The sequence below is a fragment of the Melitaea cinxia genome, chromosome 29 (assembly GCF_905220565.1).
Source record: "Melitaea cinxia chromosome 29, ilMelCinx1.1, whole genome shotgun sequence".
Classification (NCBI taxonomy): Eukaryota; Metazoa; Arthropoda; class Insecta; order Lepidoptera; family Nymphalidae; genus Melitaea; species Melitaea cinxia.
The window spans coordinates 7,231,473-7,248,069 of NC_059422.1; the positions used below are offsets into that span (position 1 = coordinate 7,231,473).

General features: G+C 39.9%; 1 protein-coding gene across 1 annotated transcript; it reads left to right on the forward strand.

Annotated features, from left to right (window-relative positions):
- The first annotated feature begins 1,025 nt into the window (after positions 1–1,025).
- On the forward strand, positions 1,026–16,276 carry LOC123667833 (mothers against decapentaplegic homolog 3). The gene is made up of 12 exons (XM_045601671.1): positions 1,026–1,379; positions 5,462–5,555; positions 7,331–7,436; positions 8,138–8,228; positions 8,653–8,757; positions 10,015–10,094; positions 10,800–10,986; positions 11,593–11,690; positions 12,596–12,703; positions 13,145–13,289; positions 13,531–13,685; positions 16,141–16,276. The coding sequence occupies exons 1-11, from the start codon at positions 1,177–1,179 to the stop codon at positions 13,652–13,654; spliced, it is 1,341 nt and encodes a 446-aa protein (XP_045457627.1). The 5' UTR covers positions 1,026–1,176; the 3' UTR covers positions 13,655–13,685; positions 16,141–16,276.
- Positions 16,277–16,597: the final 321 nt, after the last annotated feature.

Genomic DNA, 16,597 nt, shown 5'->3' on the forward strand with positions numbered 1-16,597 from the left:
TTTATATGTACATAAATATTAAGTGAATAAACTATAATCATATTAATTGTTCCCATTTTTCTAATAATGCTTATTAAATGACTATACTTTTGTACCAATCGGTCACAAAAAGTACAAATTTATTTATTAAATAGTTTAGAAAACTTTCGTATGGATGAAAAATTTGCATGAATAATTAAATATACTGGAAGTATTTCATTAAATTAAAAAAGAAATATGACGATTTCCAGCCAAGCTGTAATGTTGATAAATATGTTTAAATTGTCACTGGCCAGTTAAAATTAACAAGTGGCCAGCATTTTTTAATAAAAGTTAAAACGTGACTGTAAAGTCTAAAATTTATATCGAATTGGTACAAAACTTGAACAACTAACCTGATTATGTATTATATCACAATCTTAAAAATATTTTTGTAGCGACTGGCATGCCATTTGATAATAACAAAAGAATAAATATAAGTAAAATATTTTGTCAAATTTTGAAATCAAAACGCAATCCCTCCAATAACAAATGACCACAGACAATATAAAAAATTACCGTAACTAATCGAACAATTGAAATTGATACTGTACAATAATAATTTTAAAAGTATTTGTAATATTTACAACTACTACAAAATATTAAACAATACTTAAATTATCGCAATTAATGACATCAGCTCATATCAGCTCAACCTGTTGCAGTCCACTGCTGGACATGGCCTCCCCAAGTTCGCGGCAGACATCTCGGTTTTCCGCAATCCTCATCCAGCCTACACCGGCAATCTTATGTCCTGATGCCCCATCAAAATAAACTAAGGAACTAATCTAAATCTAACTGATCTATTGTAATGTAATAGTTTTTTTTTTTTTAATAAAACACCTTAGTTCCGATGTTTAAATTGAAAAAATATTAGAAAAAATAATATTGTTGAAAATAATCCCACTATAATATTTAATACTTTATAGATGTAACAATATTTTCCTATTGAAAATTGAATTAGATTTAGTAAAGCGCGAAAGAGAAAACAATAATCTGTTGATTGACATGACATATGAACTGTCATTCATTATTCCCAATAATGGCCGAATTTATCTAAATACGGAACAAACGAGCGAGTATTCATATGTAAATCTAATTACTCAATTCAATGTTTTAATCTTTGTGTGAATGTGTCAATAATAAATCTAAAGCGGAATGTTTCCGCTTACGCCGCCCGTTGTTAAGCGTTTGCTAGGTTGGAAAAAGGGTCCCGAAGGAACGTCGGCGGCCGAGGACAAATGGTCGGAGAAGGCGGTGAAGAGTCTGGTGAAAAAATTAAAAAAGAGCGGTGCCATTGAAGAACTGGAGAAGGCTTTATCGAATCAGAATAGTCACACCAAGTGCGTTACAATACCCAGGTCTGTATTTATTTATCTTTGTGAATGACGATTATTTTGTTTTTTTTTTTTTGTTTTTAATTTACTTTTTTTTTAATTCAAGGCAACCCATATAGTCTGTGTACTTGGAATGAAAAAAAGTTATATATTTTATTGGATATTATCACTTTTCCATTAAAAGAAAATTATTATGTTTCTAGATTATTTATAGAGTTAAATATAAATATAAATTTCTACATGTTTTACACATTATTTATATTTTAGCTTAATTTATTTGCTTATTATTTATTTGCTTATTATATTAATCATCAGATTATTGTTGCATTCATCAATTAGATAATACATTTCTTCAATAGATAAATATGTTAATACAAGAGACTGATAAAGGAAACAGTTTACCGATTACAATTTCTTAAAAATATTAAATTAAAAATATATATACAAATAATACATTTGTACACTTCACTATTAAATTAATATACTCTTTCATATTGTATATTTTACTTATTTTTATCAATTATTTTTCTTAAAAAGAAAACATTTTAAAAATGGAACTTTAATTTAGCAAATTATTGCACATCAATATTTTTTATTATCTTAGCTTGATCAATTTATTTCAGCTTATAAAGTTAAAATCTAAGAATATTATAAATAATATTTTTCTTTAACAAAAACACATCTGACTAACATAATATGAAGATAATCTTTGCTCTTAATAGGCATGTTAGCCACCAACCCACAGTGAAGAACTGTGATGGATTAATCTCCAATCTTTCTAGTTTAGAAGAGGCTGTTGCCCAGAATTAGGACATAATAGAGATTGATGGGAAATAAAATAGTAAACTGTTCAAGTATACTATAGTTAATTTATTTAAATTAAATAAATGTCAAAGCAAAAAGAAAACGATTTTAATAGCCATGGGGTTTATTTTAGCGGGCAAAATGAAGACTCAAATTATTTTTAATATCTGTAATATTGTATAATTTTTGAAGTGAGATTTTCAATTATCCCCTGCTCGGTTTGAGATTTGGTAAGATTTCAGTGGATCTCCCCCCCCCCCCATTCTGAGCTCATTTAAGTAATGTATGTCCTAGGGGACATAGACACGCTGTTTTATTAGTAAAGCTGGATTCAATCTCTACTAATATTATTAAAAGGAAATAATTTTTTTTAACAGACTCAAAAAAGAAGTAGATTCTGAATTCAATTGTACTTTTTGTTGTAATGGATAAACTACTGGATCAATAGCAAAATTTTGTTCACATTGTATATTTTAATAATAGAAAAAAAAAGTTGATCATTTAGTAGTTAGTACACACAAGTGAAGCCACACAGACTTTTTTCTCCTTGTAATACTAACCATACCATTCTGCCATATAATACTAATTGTTGGTGATATTTTATGGTGATAAATAATAATACATAACTGACATGAAAAAAAAGTAATTTAATTTTGTGTTTAAAAAACTTAATAATTTCTGTTTCCGTTTATTAAAAAAAAAAGAGTGAATAGAGACATAATTGCGCAAAAAAAAAACCTAGACCTAGCCTTGGTGACGAAATACCGATTGGAATAGAAAAAATCACGATTTACAACGTTAAACTATTATAATTATAATAATTGTTTCAATCATCGTCAAATAGAAAAAAAAATCCTAAAAACGTTTTATAAAATATACGCCAAAAGTAATTCAATAGTTGAGGAAAACCCCGTAGCCGTGAACCGAGCGCGGTATAACCCGACCGAATGTTATAGTGCGTCGGGCGCATTGACCTCGCGACGTTTAACGATCATTTTTCTTTGGTGACATAACCGCAGACAGGACGCAAAATCAAAAGGAAGGTCAAACTCCCGTCAAAACAATTGAAGCTTTTTGTTAATATGGCTGACGAATTTTTTGATCAAGATATTTTGATTGTCCAGTTCATTAAAATATATAATTAAAACCTAGACTGACTTTTATCGATTGCACTAAGTGTTTTCCTTCGACCTGCGTAGAGTTAGTGTTGTGTTTTGCGATGTTTTAAATGTTAATTTATTCAATAAATCGGAAGTGATTAATTCTTTTTAATCATTATTATTTTAGATTCTTGTTAGGTATATTTCTTTGTCTTTTTCATGAGCGCGCGGTGTGGTTTAGTGATGTAAATGTGTTGATTGCATTGTTACTAAAATCGTAAGTAAATTCGATGTTTCTTTTTTCATACAACGATTATTTTAAGGTTTTTTTTGTAGTCACATTGTTATCTAAACGAAAACAAATTGCTGTAAAGTAATAATTAAAATGAAAACAAAGTATGTGTACTCACCATTATAGTTTATTATAAGAGAAGCTTATAATTTTCATAGAATGAATTAATAAAAATGTTTCTCAAGGAAGTAAATTGAAATTCTTTTCGAGAAATAATGTCCTTAACCATACAAATCAAAACTGACAATTTGTATTATTAAAAATATATATAATAGTATGTGGGGTTTACCTACATTACATATATGCATAATATGATTACATACGATATATTTTAGTTGAACTTGAATTCAATATTTATATTGAAATTGCTAATCATGCAATAATATAAAAAAAAATAACAGCTTTGATGCAATCTATTAGGATTCTTCTCTGACTTTAAAGATAACATAACCCATATTATAAATATAAACTAAAGTTAGTAATTATCAAAAATAACCATTTCTTTGCTCAGAATAGTTATTTTTTTAAATAATGTAAGACGTCCTATTGCTGGCCATGTTGCATCTTGCTCTATATAGGAAAAGGATCGGAGTATAATCCACCAGTTATGGAAGGTTTCTTAAATTTCTTAAAATTGTTATTTTACAATTTCGATAAAAATACACTTGCAATGCTTCTGGTATTGCAGGTGTCCATGGACTGCGGTAACCGCTTACCATCAAGCCGACCATATGGTTGTGTCAGCCTAATCAATAAATACAGTTTAGCCTAATCAAATAATATTGGTATATTTATTAATTTCACTGTATTGAGTGTATGTAATTATTTTTATTTAAGATTTAAATATATATAGTGATTTAATTATTTCATGTTGTATTTTATGTCTAACTACTATTTAATTATTAGGAATGTTTAGTAATTTTAGTGTTTATAGTAATTTGACTAAGTAGTTGATACTTAGTCAAATCAGTATCCGTATTTGGAGTGAGAATGAAAATATAAATGGACTGATGACAAGGGATGAACACCCTTAGCTCTGTGGCGAACTGAGAGACAACTCTGAAGAAGTCTATTGAACATTGTAATTAAGCTGATATTGGTTATATATATGTATCTATTTGCAATATAGAAATTATAGGGTCTTGTTATAATTAAAGACCTGGCCTAAAATTTTATTAACACATTAGTGTAATTAGCAGGGACTCTGTTTTTCCCTGTGGAGGTACTTTACGCTACAGTCTGTACTATCCCACTGCTGGATATATGCCTCTTTCCCTATATAGCCCTATGCTCAGCAGTGAGATATTACTGGCTGAAGTGTATAAGCTAAAGGCCTGTTTTACAGGTTAATAAACTTATCTAATGTGTTATGGTAACTAACTGTTTTTGAAATAGTTTCCTTTTACGCTATTAAAGTTTAGTTTCTTTTTATATCACTAGGTCGGCAAACAAGTGTATGGCTCACCTGATGGTAAGAGATTACCGATGCTTATAGACACCTGCAACACCAGAAGCGTCGCAAGCGCATTGCCGACCCAATCCCAAATCCCCTCCCCCAGGAGCTCTGGTCATCTTGCTCACCAACAGGAACCCAGTACTGCTCGAAAACCGTATTATTTAGCTGTGATCTTCTGCAAGGTCGAGGTACTACCCCAGTCGCGCTGCTCCATATTTTGAGCAGGAAATTCGTGCTGTGCCCTACCTCAGTTAGATATTAGATGTCAAGATTTCCATTTGCAACTTTGTAGTTTATTAATTTAGGCAAAACAGGCCCTAAGTGATTATTTTACCTCTTACTGATAAAGCCTATCAGTAACTTATATGCGAGTTAAACTATATGAGTAAGTGGTGAAACAGGTTATTGGTATGTTTAGCATAGTTGTTTATAATATATATATTTGAATTTTCAGAGTGAAGCCAAACGACAACGTCATCAATGGGCAGTACAGGAAGGGTCTGCCGCATGTTGTCTATTGTAGGCTGTGGCGCTGGCCGCAGCTTCAAGTGAGTTTGTATATTACTGTTATATGTTTGCATTTTAATTGTAATGGTCTCTGAAACTTAATGATTTTGCACAATTTCTGTAATGAGTAAGGTGGCCAGAGCTCCTGGGAAATCGCCTAAATCTGTTTAAATCTAAAAATATCGAGATAACCGACTGGGGAAGTACCTCAACCTTACAGGAGATCACAGTTAAATAATACTGCTTTCAAGTAGTGCTGAGTTCCTGGGGTGAGTAAGGTGACCAGAGCTCTTGGAGGGGAATAGGGGTAGGGTCTTCAACGTACTTGCGATGCTTCTGGTTTTGTAGGCGTCTATAAGCTACAGTAATCGTGATCCTTCTGCTCCAGATATCGAGCAGGCTATTTCCTGCTGTACCGCCGTTTTAAAAAACTTGAAGATTTATTTGATTACACGTATTTTAAGTTGTAAAAATAAAAAAACGCTCTAAACTAGAGCTCTTGGAAGGGAATTAGGGGTAGGGTTGACAACACGCTTGCAATGCTTCTGGTGTTACAGGTGTCTATAGGCAACAGTAACGGCTCACCATCAGGTGGGTTGTTATACGCTTGCTTACCAAATTAATTGCATAAATGGTATGGTAAAAAATTACTTCTGTGTTTAAGAAACGCTTCAGCCTGTAATATCCCACTACTGGCCATAGGCCTTTTTCCCCATGTAGGAGAAGTATCAGAGCTTAATCCACCACTCTGCTTCAATGTGGGTTGGCAGATATATTTCCCACTGCGAGTAACGATCGTTATCAGGTATACATGATAAAAACCGGGACCGACGGCTTAACGTCGAGGCACGCTGAGGAGACCCACAAGGACTAGACAAACACCGAGACCACGGAAAACATCTGTATGGCCAATACAGATGTTTGTCATGTGCGGGGATCGAACCCGCAACCGCCAGCGCAACAGGTACAATCAATCGATGGCTGTAACCGTTGCGCCAACACGGCGTCTATAAAAAGAGAAGTATAAGAAATATAAGAAAACTAAAAAAAAAAATACAGCTGAATTAGTTCACCCCTTGTCGATTTTTAACCGACTTCCAAAAAAGGAGGAGGTTCTCAATTCGACTGTATTTTTTTTTTTTTTTTTTTTTATATGTATGTTACATCAGAACTTTTGACCGGGTAGACCGATTTCGACAAATTTTGTTTTAATCGAAAGGTGGTGTGTGTCAATTGGTCCCATTTAAATTTATTTGAGATCTAACAACTACTTTTCGAGTTATATCTAATAATGCGTTTTTACTTGACGCTTTTTTCGTCGACCTACGTTGTATTATACCGCATAACTTTCTACTGGATGTACCGATTTTGATAATTCTTCTTTTGTTGGAAAGGGGATATGCCTAGTTTGATACCATGATAAGAAAACCAGGATCTGATGATGGGATCCCAGAGAAATCGAGGAAAACTCTCGAAAATCCGTAATAACTTTTTACTGGGTGTACCGATTTTGATAATTTTTAATTTAATCAAAAGCTGATGTTTATCATGTGGTTACATATAAATTTTATCGAGATCTGATAACTACTTTTTGAGTAATCTTTGATAACGCGTAGTTACTTGATTATTTTTTCGTCGATCTACGTTGTATTACTCTTCGATGTAATTGAAGTCGGTTTTTTTTTTCGTTTGCGAGCAAACACAATTATGTACTTAGCAATTTATTTAGCCGTTCTTTTATTTATATACATAATTTTTATATCGATATTTATAGTATGGCAATTATATTAATATATTTGATTTCATTTTGTTACAGAGTCAACATGAACTAAAGCCTGTAGACCATTGCGAATACGCGTATCAGTTAAAAAAGGACGAAGTGTGCGTCAATCCTTATCATTATAATAAAATTGACTCTCCAGGTTAGTTTGATTTCCTAGTACCTGTATTAAGCCTTGGAGCAAAGGCCATTTTATATTAAGAATAGGGATTAGTTTTATTTTTAATATGTCTCGAGACTTGGAGGAAGTTGGATTTTGGAATTTGATTATCACTGTTTAGCATCAAATGTATTAAGTGTACCCACTGTAAGACACATTAATGATGACAATTTAATGTTATTATATCTATAACCCATTATAAAACAAGATTCTTTTACTATCAATCAATTTCATACATTCAATTTAAGACCTTCCTACAATTTGCCATATTTCAGGAGTTAATAAAAAATGTTGCCAGTAAATAATTTTGATTATTATTTACTGAACTGCAATTTTTTTTGCTATGTGGTTACGCCATTGTAGAATATAGCCACCCCCCTCTTCCCGTCGGGGGTGTCGTAAGAGGCAACAAGGGATAACACAGTTCCACTACCACCTTGGAACTAAAAAGTCGACCGATGGCGGGATAACCATCCAACTGCTGGCTTTGAAATACACAGGCCGAAGACGGGCAGCAGCGTCTTCGGTGCGACAAAGCCAGCCCTGCGGTCACCAACCCGCCTGCCCAGCGTGGTGACTACGGGAAACACATATCAGTTCACGCCATTTTTGCCCGACCTTGTGGAGGCCTAGGTCCAACAGTGGACTGCGACTGCAATTTATGGTTTTTCTTTTTCATACAGCGCTGCCGCCTATTCTCGTACCGAGGTGTAACGAAGGCGAAGTCCGAGCGCCGCCTCCATACGACTACCAGCAACATCACGACCACGATAGGTAGTAAGTCTAAAAATAAAACTGACTGACTGTTAACTTAGTATTAGTAACTTAAGTATTTAAATATAGCTGCTCTCACGTAGTAGTAGTGGTGAGTAAGGTAGCCAGAGCTCCTAGAGGTGTACTGTCAAAAATCTGGCGCAGCCCGACTGGGAAAGTATCTCAACCTTATAGAAGATTACAGCTAAATAATACTGCTTACAAGCAGTTTTATAATCCTGTGGTGAGTAAAGTGACCAGAGTTCTTGGGAGGGATTTGGGGTAGGGTAGGCAACGCGCTTGCGATGTATCTGGTGCTACAGGTGTGTATAAGCTATGGTGATCGCTTTGCTTCAGGTGAGCCGTACTCTAGTCGTACTACCGTTAGTTTGGCTAATTCGGTTTTTAAAAAAAAAGTATAAATGACTAATCTTTGTTCTCGTAGCGTGATGCAGAGCGGCGCGGTGGGCGTGGCTGCGGGCGGGCACAGCGCGCTGTACCTGGAGGCCACGCTGGCCCAGCAGGTGCCCGGCAACACCACCGTGCAGCTGTGAGTACTTGCCCTACACTTTAGCCTGGAGCATGCCACTGCTGGGCCCATCTCCACCTCTTTCCCCGTGTAGGAGAAGGATCAGAGCTTAATCCGCCACGCTGCTCCACTGCGGGTTGGTGGATATATATTTAATATAATACTATGAGTAACAATTGCTATCAGGTGTACATGATAATGACGACAAGCTTAATGTGCTCTCCGAGGCACAATAGTCTAACTGTAGGCTGGAAATAAATATTTGTATAAACACAAGTATCCACTCTGAGCAGAAATCGAAACCACGACCGTCAGTGTTTAGGCGCTGCTGACACGGCGCACGCAGCATTACACCATTGCGTGTGTTTGTGTGCGTTCATGTACCCATTGGAGGTTTTGCGTTTTTTGGACGGTTTGCGTCACAAGACCCCCATTGCAGGGCAGACAGGTTAACCTGCCCATTCTTACCATCTAATAGAGAGACGAGATCTTCCTCCATTACATGAAGAAATTCTCCATCTTACTCCTCTGAACCTTCCCGGCACCGCGCCCTTAACGATCCTATCACTGAATGGGGGGAAATATCTCCCTCCCTTACTTAATCTGTGCCTTCTCGGTTGTGTAACCATGTTCGCCGCAACCACGTGATTTCACGCGCCCACCATAAGAAATGAATCCAACTACTCCAGGTGACGAATCCTTAGGAAACCTGCCTACACCTAGTCCAGGGTTAGTACAGTGGTTTGTGTGCTTGTATTCTCCACACTCATCAATTGGATGGAGAGAGTTTCTCGTAGTTCTTTTGTTTTCACGCCCACCAGTTGGTTGTCAAGAGTCCGCGAGGAAGTCACTGACGTGGTATCCCACTGAGGAACTACCTACAGAAGATCACAGACTATTTATACTGTACATTGTGGTCCTGTGGCACTTACCACAGGAACACAGTATAAACAGGAAATATATTGCTAAAAATCTGGTGCAGTTTGATTGCAGAAGTAGATATATATAGTAGAGAGAAGATAGTAGCTAAATAATAATGATAATGCTCTCGAGTAAGGTTGTTTCTGTGAGTGGGTACTCCTGATAAATAGGGTGTCCAGAGCTACTGTGATGTTTTGGGATTAGAGTTAACAACACATTAGTGAATGCTCCTGGTTTTCAGGCGTCCATAGGCTATGGTAACCAATTACCATCAGACGGACCATATGCTTGTTTGTGCTTTTTACTATAGTTATATAGTAGTATATTAGTTGTTAAAATAATAAAAATTGTTTTCAGAAGCTCATCATCAGTGGAGACCCCGCCGCCAGGCTACATGTCGGAGGACGGGGACCCAATGGACCATAACGACAACATGAGTGAGTTTGTTGACAATTTGGATGTTTACTTATTTCTTTTATCTAATATATCTGTATAAATAAAAAATGACTCACTTAGTGTTATGCTAAGCGCAAAACTCGAGAATGACATAAATAGAAAAATAGAATAAGGAAATTATCAACATAGACGAAGTCACTTCATCATCAGTTCAGCCTATCGCAGTCTATTGCGGGACATTGGCCTCCCCAAGTTCGCGCCAAAAATGGTGTGAACTCGTGTGTGTTTCCCATAGTCACCACACTGAGCAGGCGGGTTGGTGACCTATGGCTGACTTTGTCGCACCGAAGACACTGCTGCCCGTTTTCGGCCCAAGTATTTGGAATTCATTTAAATTTATTACGCACGCATATACGTATTATTAGAGAACACACAAGATGACTTGTCAGATCTGGCTCAAATAAAATGGGATCAAACAACAAGCATCAGCTTTCGCATATAAAAAGAATTTGGTACCCATCAGTTAAAAGTTATAAGAAACAAAACAGAAAAAAAATACAGTTGAATCGTCCTCCTTTTTTTGAAGTTTGAAAGTCTTGGAAATTTAGAGTAACATCCATAAATATGGACTTCGGGATTTCATCCTTATCATTTAAAAAAGGAGAAAAGAAGACTGTCAGTGCTATTTAAATTGTATAGTAATAGTAACGAAAACTTAAGAACATAGGAATACTATTTTGCCACAGACCTGACGCGTCTAACCCCATCCCCGGGAGCCCTAGCCAGCGAGGCGGCTCCAGTCCTGTACCATGAGCCTGCTTTTTGGTGCAGCATCAGCTACTATGAGCTTAACACGCGCGTGGGGGAGACCTTCCATGCCTCTCAACCCTCTATAACCGTGGACGGGTTTACGGACCCTAGTAACAGTGAGAGGTAATGAACTAGCTAGTAAAACATCATATCACTTATCGTCATCAGCATTTTCCTCGTTATAAGTTTCCCTCTTTATCACTCTCCCTCTTCATCACTGTTCCTTTTTTTCACTCTCCCTCGTCATTACCCTCCCTCGTCATTACTCTCCCTCGTCATTACTCTCCCTCGTCGTTACTCTCCCTCTTCACAACTCTCCCTCGTCATCACCCTTCCTCTTCATAACTTGCTCGTTAAAATCTCCGTCTTCATCAACCCCTCTTCATCACTCGCTCTCGTCATCACTCCCTCGTAATCACTCTACCTCGTAATCAATCTCTCTCCTTATTACTTTTTTCCATCTCATCGCTTATGTATATTGAGTACCAGAAAATATCTTTTTCTTCAAACATTCCTGTGTTAAAAACTTCTGAATATACCTAAATCCCCAGTTACTTTGATCTATAGTAAATTCCATTTTTGGAAATCAAATTTCACCTATTAAAAAAGTACCTATTTTAAATAAATCGTATTTTACTAAACTGTGTTACACACAACAATTTCTTTTGTAAATATAAATTTTTAAATGTTCTAGAAAATACTACCTTAATAAATTTTAATTAATTTCAGATTTTGCCTCGGCTTGCTTTCGAATGTGAATCGTAATGAAGTGGTAGAACAAACTCGCAGACATATTGGGAAAGGAGTACGATTGTACTACATTGGTGGTAAATATATTTACTTATGTAAACACCTCATCATTACGTCAGCTTATCTCAGTCCGCTGCTGGACATACATAGGCCTCCGGAGTTCGCACAAGACTTTTATGGTATGGTATGGTATGGTTAACACGGGCTGGTTTCCGCAACTCGACGACTTTGCGCCTATTTTGCGTGTGTGGGAGTGATTCGGTTCAATCTTGCCACCCAAGCTCCTCCAGAAACTTCAGAAGCTTTTTTGGCTTCTTGAAGATCTCCGGAAGTGTCTCCAGGGTGCCAAGATGTTGTGCCCGGTACGCACCAGACTTATCTGTAAACATTATTTTATTTCGGGTTTCATCAAGAAATCGATATTCTGAAAGGTACAACAAATGCTTAATAGATAATACCGCAGTAAAATTTACTGGTCTAGAGTCATAATGTGATAACGTTTTAGCCATCTACTTTATTTCGAAAAAAAAAAAACAAGCTTTCTAGCTTAATTTTTTTTCAATTGAACAAGAAGTGTGTCGAAACGATATACAAACGATCAAGGTGCAATAATTTAAACTCACTTATTATTATTATTATTATTTTTTTTTTAAATCTGAGGAGCTCTTTGTTCCCTGTATTTCCACAAACACTGAGTAAAAGACAGGCGTCTTTTTGTGGCGATACACTGCTGTGCAGGCATTCATAACTTGATGAATATTGTGTTTCGCTTTTTTATTATTATTCCTTTTTTGGGAATATTTATAATTTTTTTTTAAATTTTTTTTTTTGACATATTTTCATTGTCTTAGTTATGTGTCTAAGCAGTGTATGTCTCAACTAATATCTGTCTTAAAGGATAGATTCTTAGTCGAAAATAGTTAAAGAAAACTCTAAATGATTACATCATAGCAAACTTTTCTAACTACCCTCTTGTCAACAGGTGAAGTTTTTGCGGAATGCCTGAGTGATTCGTCAATATTTGTGCAAAGTCCAAACTGCAACCAGAGATATGGATGGCATCCTGCCACCGTTTGTAAAATACCACCAGGTGAGGTTATTTTCGTCTCTTAAACTCCTTAGCAACCTCCTTGGAGATATTCTTTGTAGAATCTACATACAGATTTTGGGTATCTTCATTTTGACCTTAATAAAGTTACAAGTTAAAGAGTGCTACTAAAGCCATCATAAATAAGTAATTTTTGATTTTCTGATTTTGTTTTTTTAAGAGAGATATCATTAGGTTTTTAGGCTAATTAATATTTCAAACTTGTACTCGTAGATCCTCTTATTTTGTCTAAAATTATATCTATATTTAATCTAAATTATTATCTATATTGTTATATTATATTTATTATTTATTGTAAACTGTAAATACATTACAAAAAAAAAAAACTTAAAGGTAGTTACAGATTATTTAGTGCCTTTCCACTTACGGCTAAACTAGCTATTTATTCAAATCAATCCAAAAATTATAATCTCTCGTCACCAGGTTGCAACCTGAAAATATTCAATAATCAAGAGTTCGCGGCTCTACTCTCTCAGTCAGTGTCGCAGGGCTTCGAGGCAGTGTTCCAGTTGACACGAATGTGCACTATACGAATGAGCTTTGTGAAGGGTTGGGGGGCGGAGTACAGGTAATCCTTTAAAATACTTTACCGTTCAACCCCACTTGTTCCCGTTGTTCTGTTCCCGCTTGGGGTGGATATTTGCTTTTGTACAAAAATTTTTACTAGTTTGGATTTCTGTACTTATAGGTCCCAATCCCTTGAGTGCCCCCACTGTGCCTCGGAGAACACGTTAAGCTCCCAATCCCTGAGTGAACTGGAATTTTCCACCTCCTGGTTAGACGAAACTAAAATGAAATTATGTTTACAGGCGGCAAACAGTGACATCAACCCCATGCTGGATCGAGCTACACCTCAACGGGCCTCTGCAGTGGCTCGACCGAGTGCTCACGCAGATGGGCTCCCCGCCGCTGCCCTGCTCCTCCATGTCCTGAGCTCACAGCACCGCACACCGCACGCCGCCGGGTGAGCACACTGTAGCTCTCACCCTGCTCCTCCATGTCCTGAGCTCACAGCACCGCACACCGCACGCCGCCGGGTGAGCACACTGTAGCTCTCACCCTGCTCCTCCATGTCCTGAGCTCACAGCACCGCACACCGCACACCGCACGCCGCCGGGTGAGCACACTGTAGCTCTCACCCTGCTCCTCCATGTCCTGAGCTCACAGCACCGCACACCGCACGCCGCCGGGTGAGCACACTGTAGCTCTCACCCTGCTCCTCCATGTCCTGAGCTCACAGCACCGCACACCGCACACCGCACGCCGCCGGGTGAGCACACTGTAGCTCTCACCCTGCTCCTCCATGTCCTGAGCTCACAGCACCGCACACCGCACACCGCACGCCGCCGGGTGAGCACACTGTAGCTCTCACCCTGCTCCTCCATGTCCTGAGCTCACAGCACCGCACACCGCACGCCGCCGGGTGAGCACACTGTAGCTCTCACCCTGCTCCTCCATGTCCTGAGCTCACAGCACCGCACACCGCACACCGCACGCCGCCGGGTGAGCACACTGTAGCTCTCACCCTGCTCCTCCATGTCCTGAGCTCACAGCACCGCACACCGCACGCCGCCGGGTGAGCACACTGTAGCTCTCACCCTGCTCCTCCATGTCCTGAGCTCACAGCACCGCACACCGCACGCCGCCGGGTGAGCACACTGTAGCTCTCACCCTGCTCCTCCATGTCCTGAGCTCACAGCACCGCACACCGCACACCGCACGCCGCCGGGTGAGCACACTGTAGCCCTCACCCTGCTCCTCCATGTCCTGAGCTCACAGCACCGCACACCGCACACCGCACGCCGCCGGGTGAGCACACTGTAGCTCTCACCCTGCTCCTCCATGTCCTGAGCTCACAGCACCGCACACCGCACGCCGCCGGGTGAGCACACTGTAGCTCTCACCCTGCTCCTCCATGTCCTGAGCTCACAGCACCGCACACCGCACACCGCACGCCGCCGGGTGAGCACACTGTAGCTCTCACCCTGCTCCTCCATGTCCTGAGCTCACAGCACCGCACACCGCACACCGCACGCCGCCGGGTGAGCACACTGTAGCTCTCACCCTGCTCCTCCATGTCCTGAGCTCACAGCACCGCACACCGCACGCCGCCGGGTGAGCACACTGTAGCTCTCACCCTGCTCCTCCATGTCCTGAGCTCACAGCACCGCACACCGCACGCCGCCGGGTGAGCACACTGTAGCTCTCACCCTGCTCCTCCATGTCCTGAGCTCACAGCACCGCACACCGCACGCCGCCGGGTGAGCACACTGTAGCTCTCACCCTGCTCCTCCATGTCCTGAGCTCACAGCACCGCACACCGCACGCCGCCGGGTGAGCACACTGTAGCTCTCACCCTGCTCCTCCATGTCCTGAGCTCACAGCACCGCACACCGCACGCCGCCGGGTGAGCACACTGTAGCTCTCACCCTGCTCCTCCATGTCCTGAGCTCACAGCACCGCACACCGCACGCCGCCGGGTGAGCACACTGTAGCTCTCACCCTGCTCCTCCATGTCCTGAGCTCACAGCACCGCACACCGCACGCCGCCGGGTGAGCACACTGTAGCTCTCACCCTGCTCCTCCATGTCCTGAGCTCACAGCACCGCACACCGCACGCCGCCGGGTGAGCACACTGTAGCTCTCACCCTGCTCCTCCATGTCCTGAGCTCACAGCACCGCACACCGCACGCCGCCGGGTGAGCACACTGTAGCTCTCACCCTGCTCCTCCATGTCCTGAGCTCACAGCACCGCACACCGCACGCCGCCGGGTGAGCACACTGTAGCTCTCACCCTGCTCCTCCATGTCCTGAGCTCACAGCACCGCACACCGCACGCCGCCGGGTGAGCACACTGTAGCTCTCACCCTGCTCCTCCATGTCCTGAGCTCACAGCACCGCACACCGCACGCCGCCGGGTGAGCACACTGTAGCTCTCACCCTGCTCCTCCATGTCCTGAGCTCACAGCACCGCACACCGCACGCCGCCGGGTGAGCACACTGTAGCTCTCACCCTGCTCCTCCATGTCCTGAGCTCACAGCACCGCACACCGCACACCGCACGCCGCCGGGTGAGCACACTGTAGCTCTCACCCTGCTCCTCCATGTCCTGAGCTCACAGCACCGCACACCGCACGCCGCCGGGTGAGCACACTGTAGCTCTCACCCTGCTCCTCCATGTCCTGAGCTCACAGCACCGCACACCGCACGCCGCCGGGTGAGCACACTGTAGCTCTCACCCTGCTCCTCCATGTCCTGAGCTCACAGCACTGTAGCTCTCACCCTGCTCCTCCATGTCCTTAGCTCAAAACTAATTCCCCATTTCTGTTTTAATTACGAAAACAGTACATCAAAATATCAAATAATAACTCAAATGTGTTTTTTTTTACAAAATCATTAATAAATAATCTCTCTTTCAGGTCGGCAGAGTCAGTCAAAAATAATCAAATAAGCACACAAAACTGTAACAAAAAACGTAGATTTCGTAAGCGTAGCTCAACAAATTGAATACCTCGAGTCTTAGACTATTTGATAAAAATAAAAATAAAACTATGACTTGGTTTTCACTTGACATCATTTGGATAGCTCTTAAAAGAAGCTTTTTTCAATGTTAAACAATAGTTGTTTCCGATTGCATGTTATGTATAAGTATGTACAGGCAGTCACAGAAACATATTTATATATATATATAAATATTTGTCAGTCTTTGTCTGATCTTTCGTCACTAAATAACCCTTGTGGGATTTATTTTTATTAATTAGAAATAGTACATTATTAAAATCGTACTTCAAAAGTGCAATAAAGTTTAAAAAAGTGTAAAAGATATTGGAAAGGATGAAAGTTTGTACAAATACTGCGGATATAAAAACTACTAGT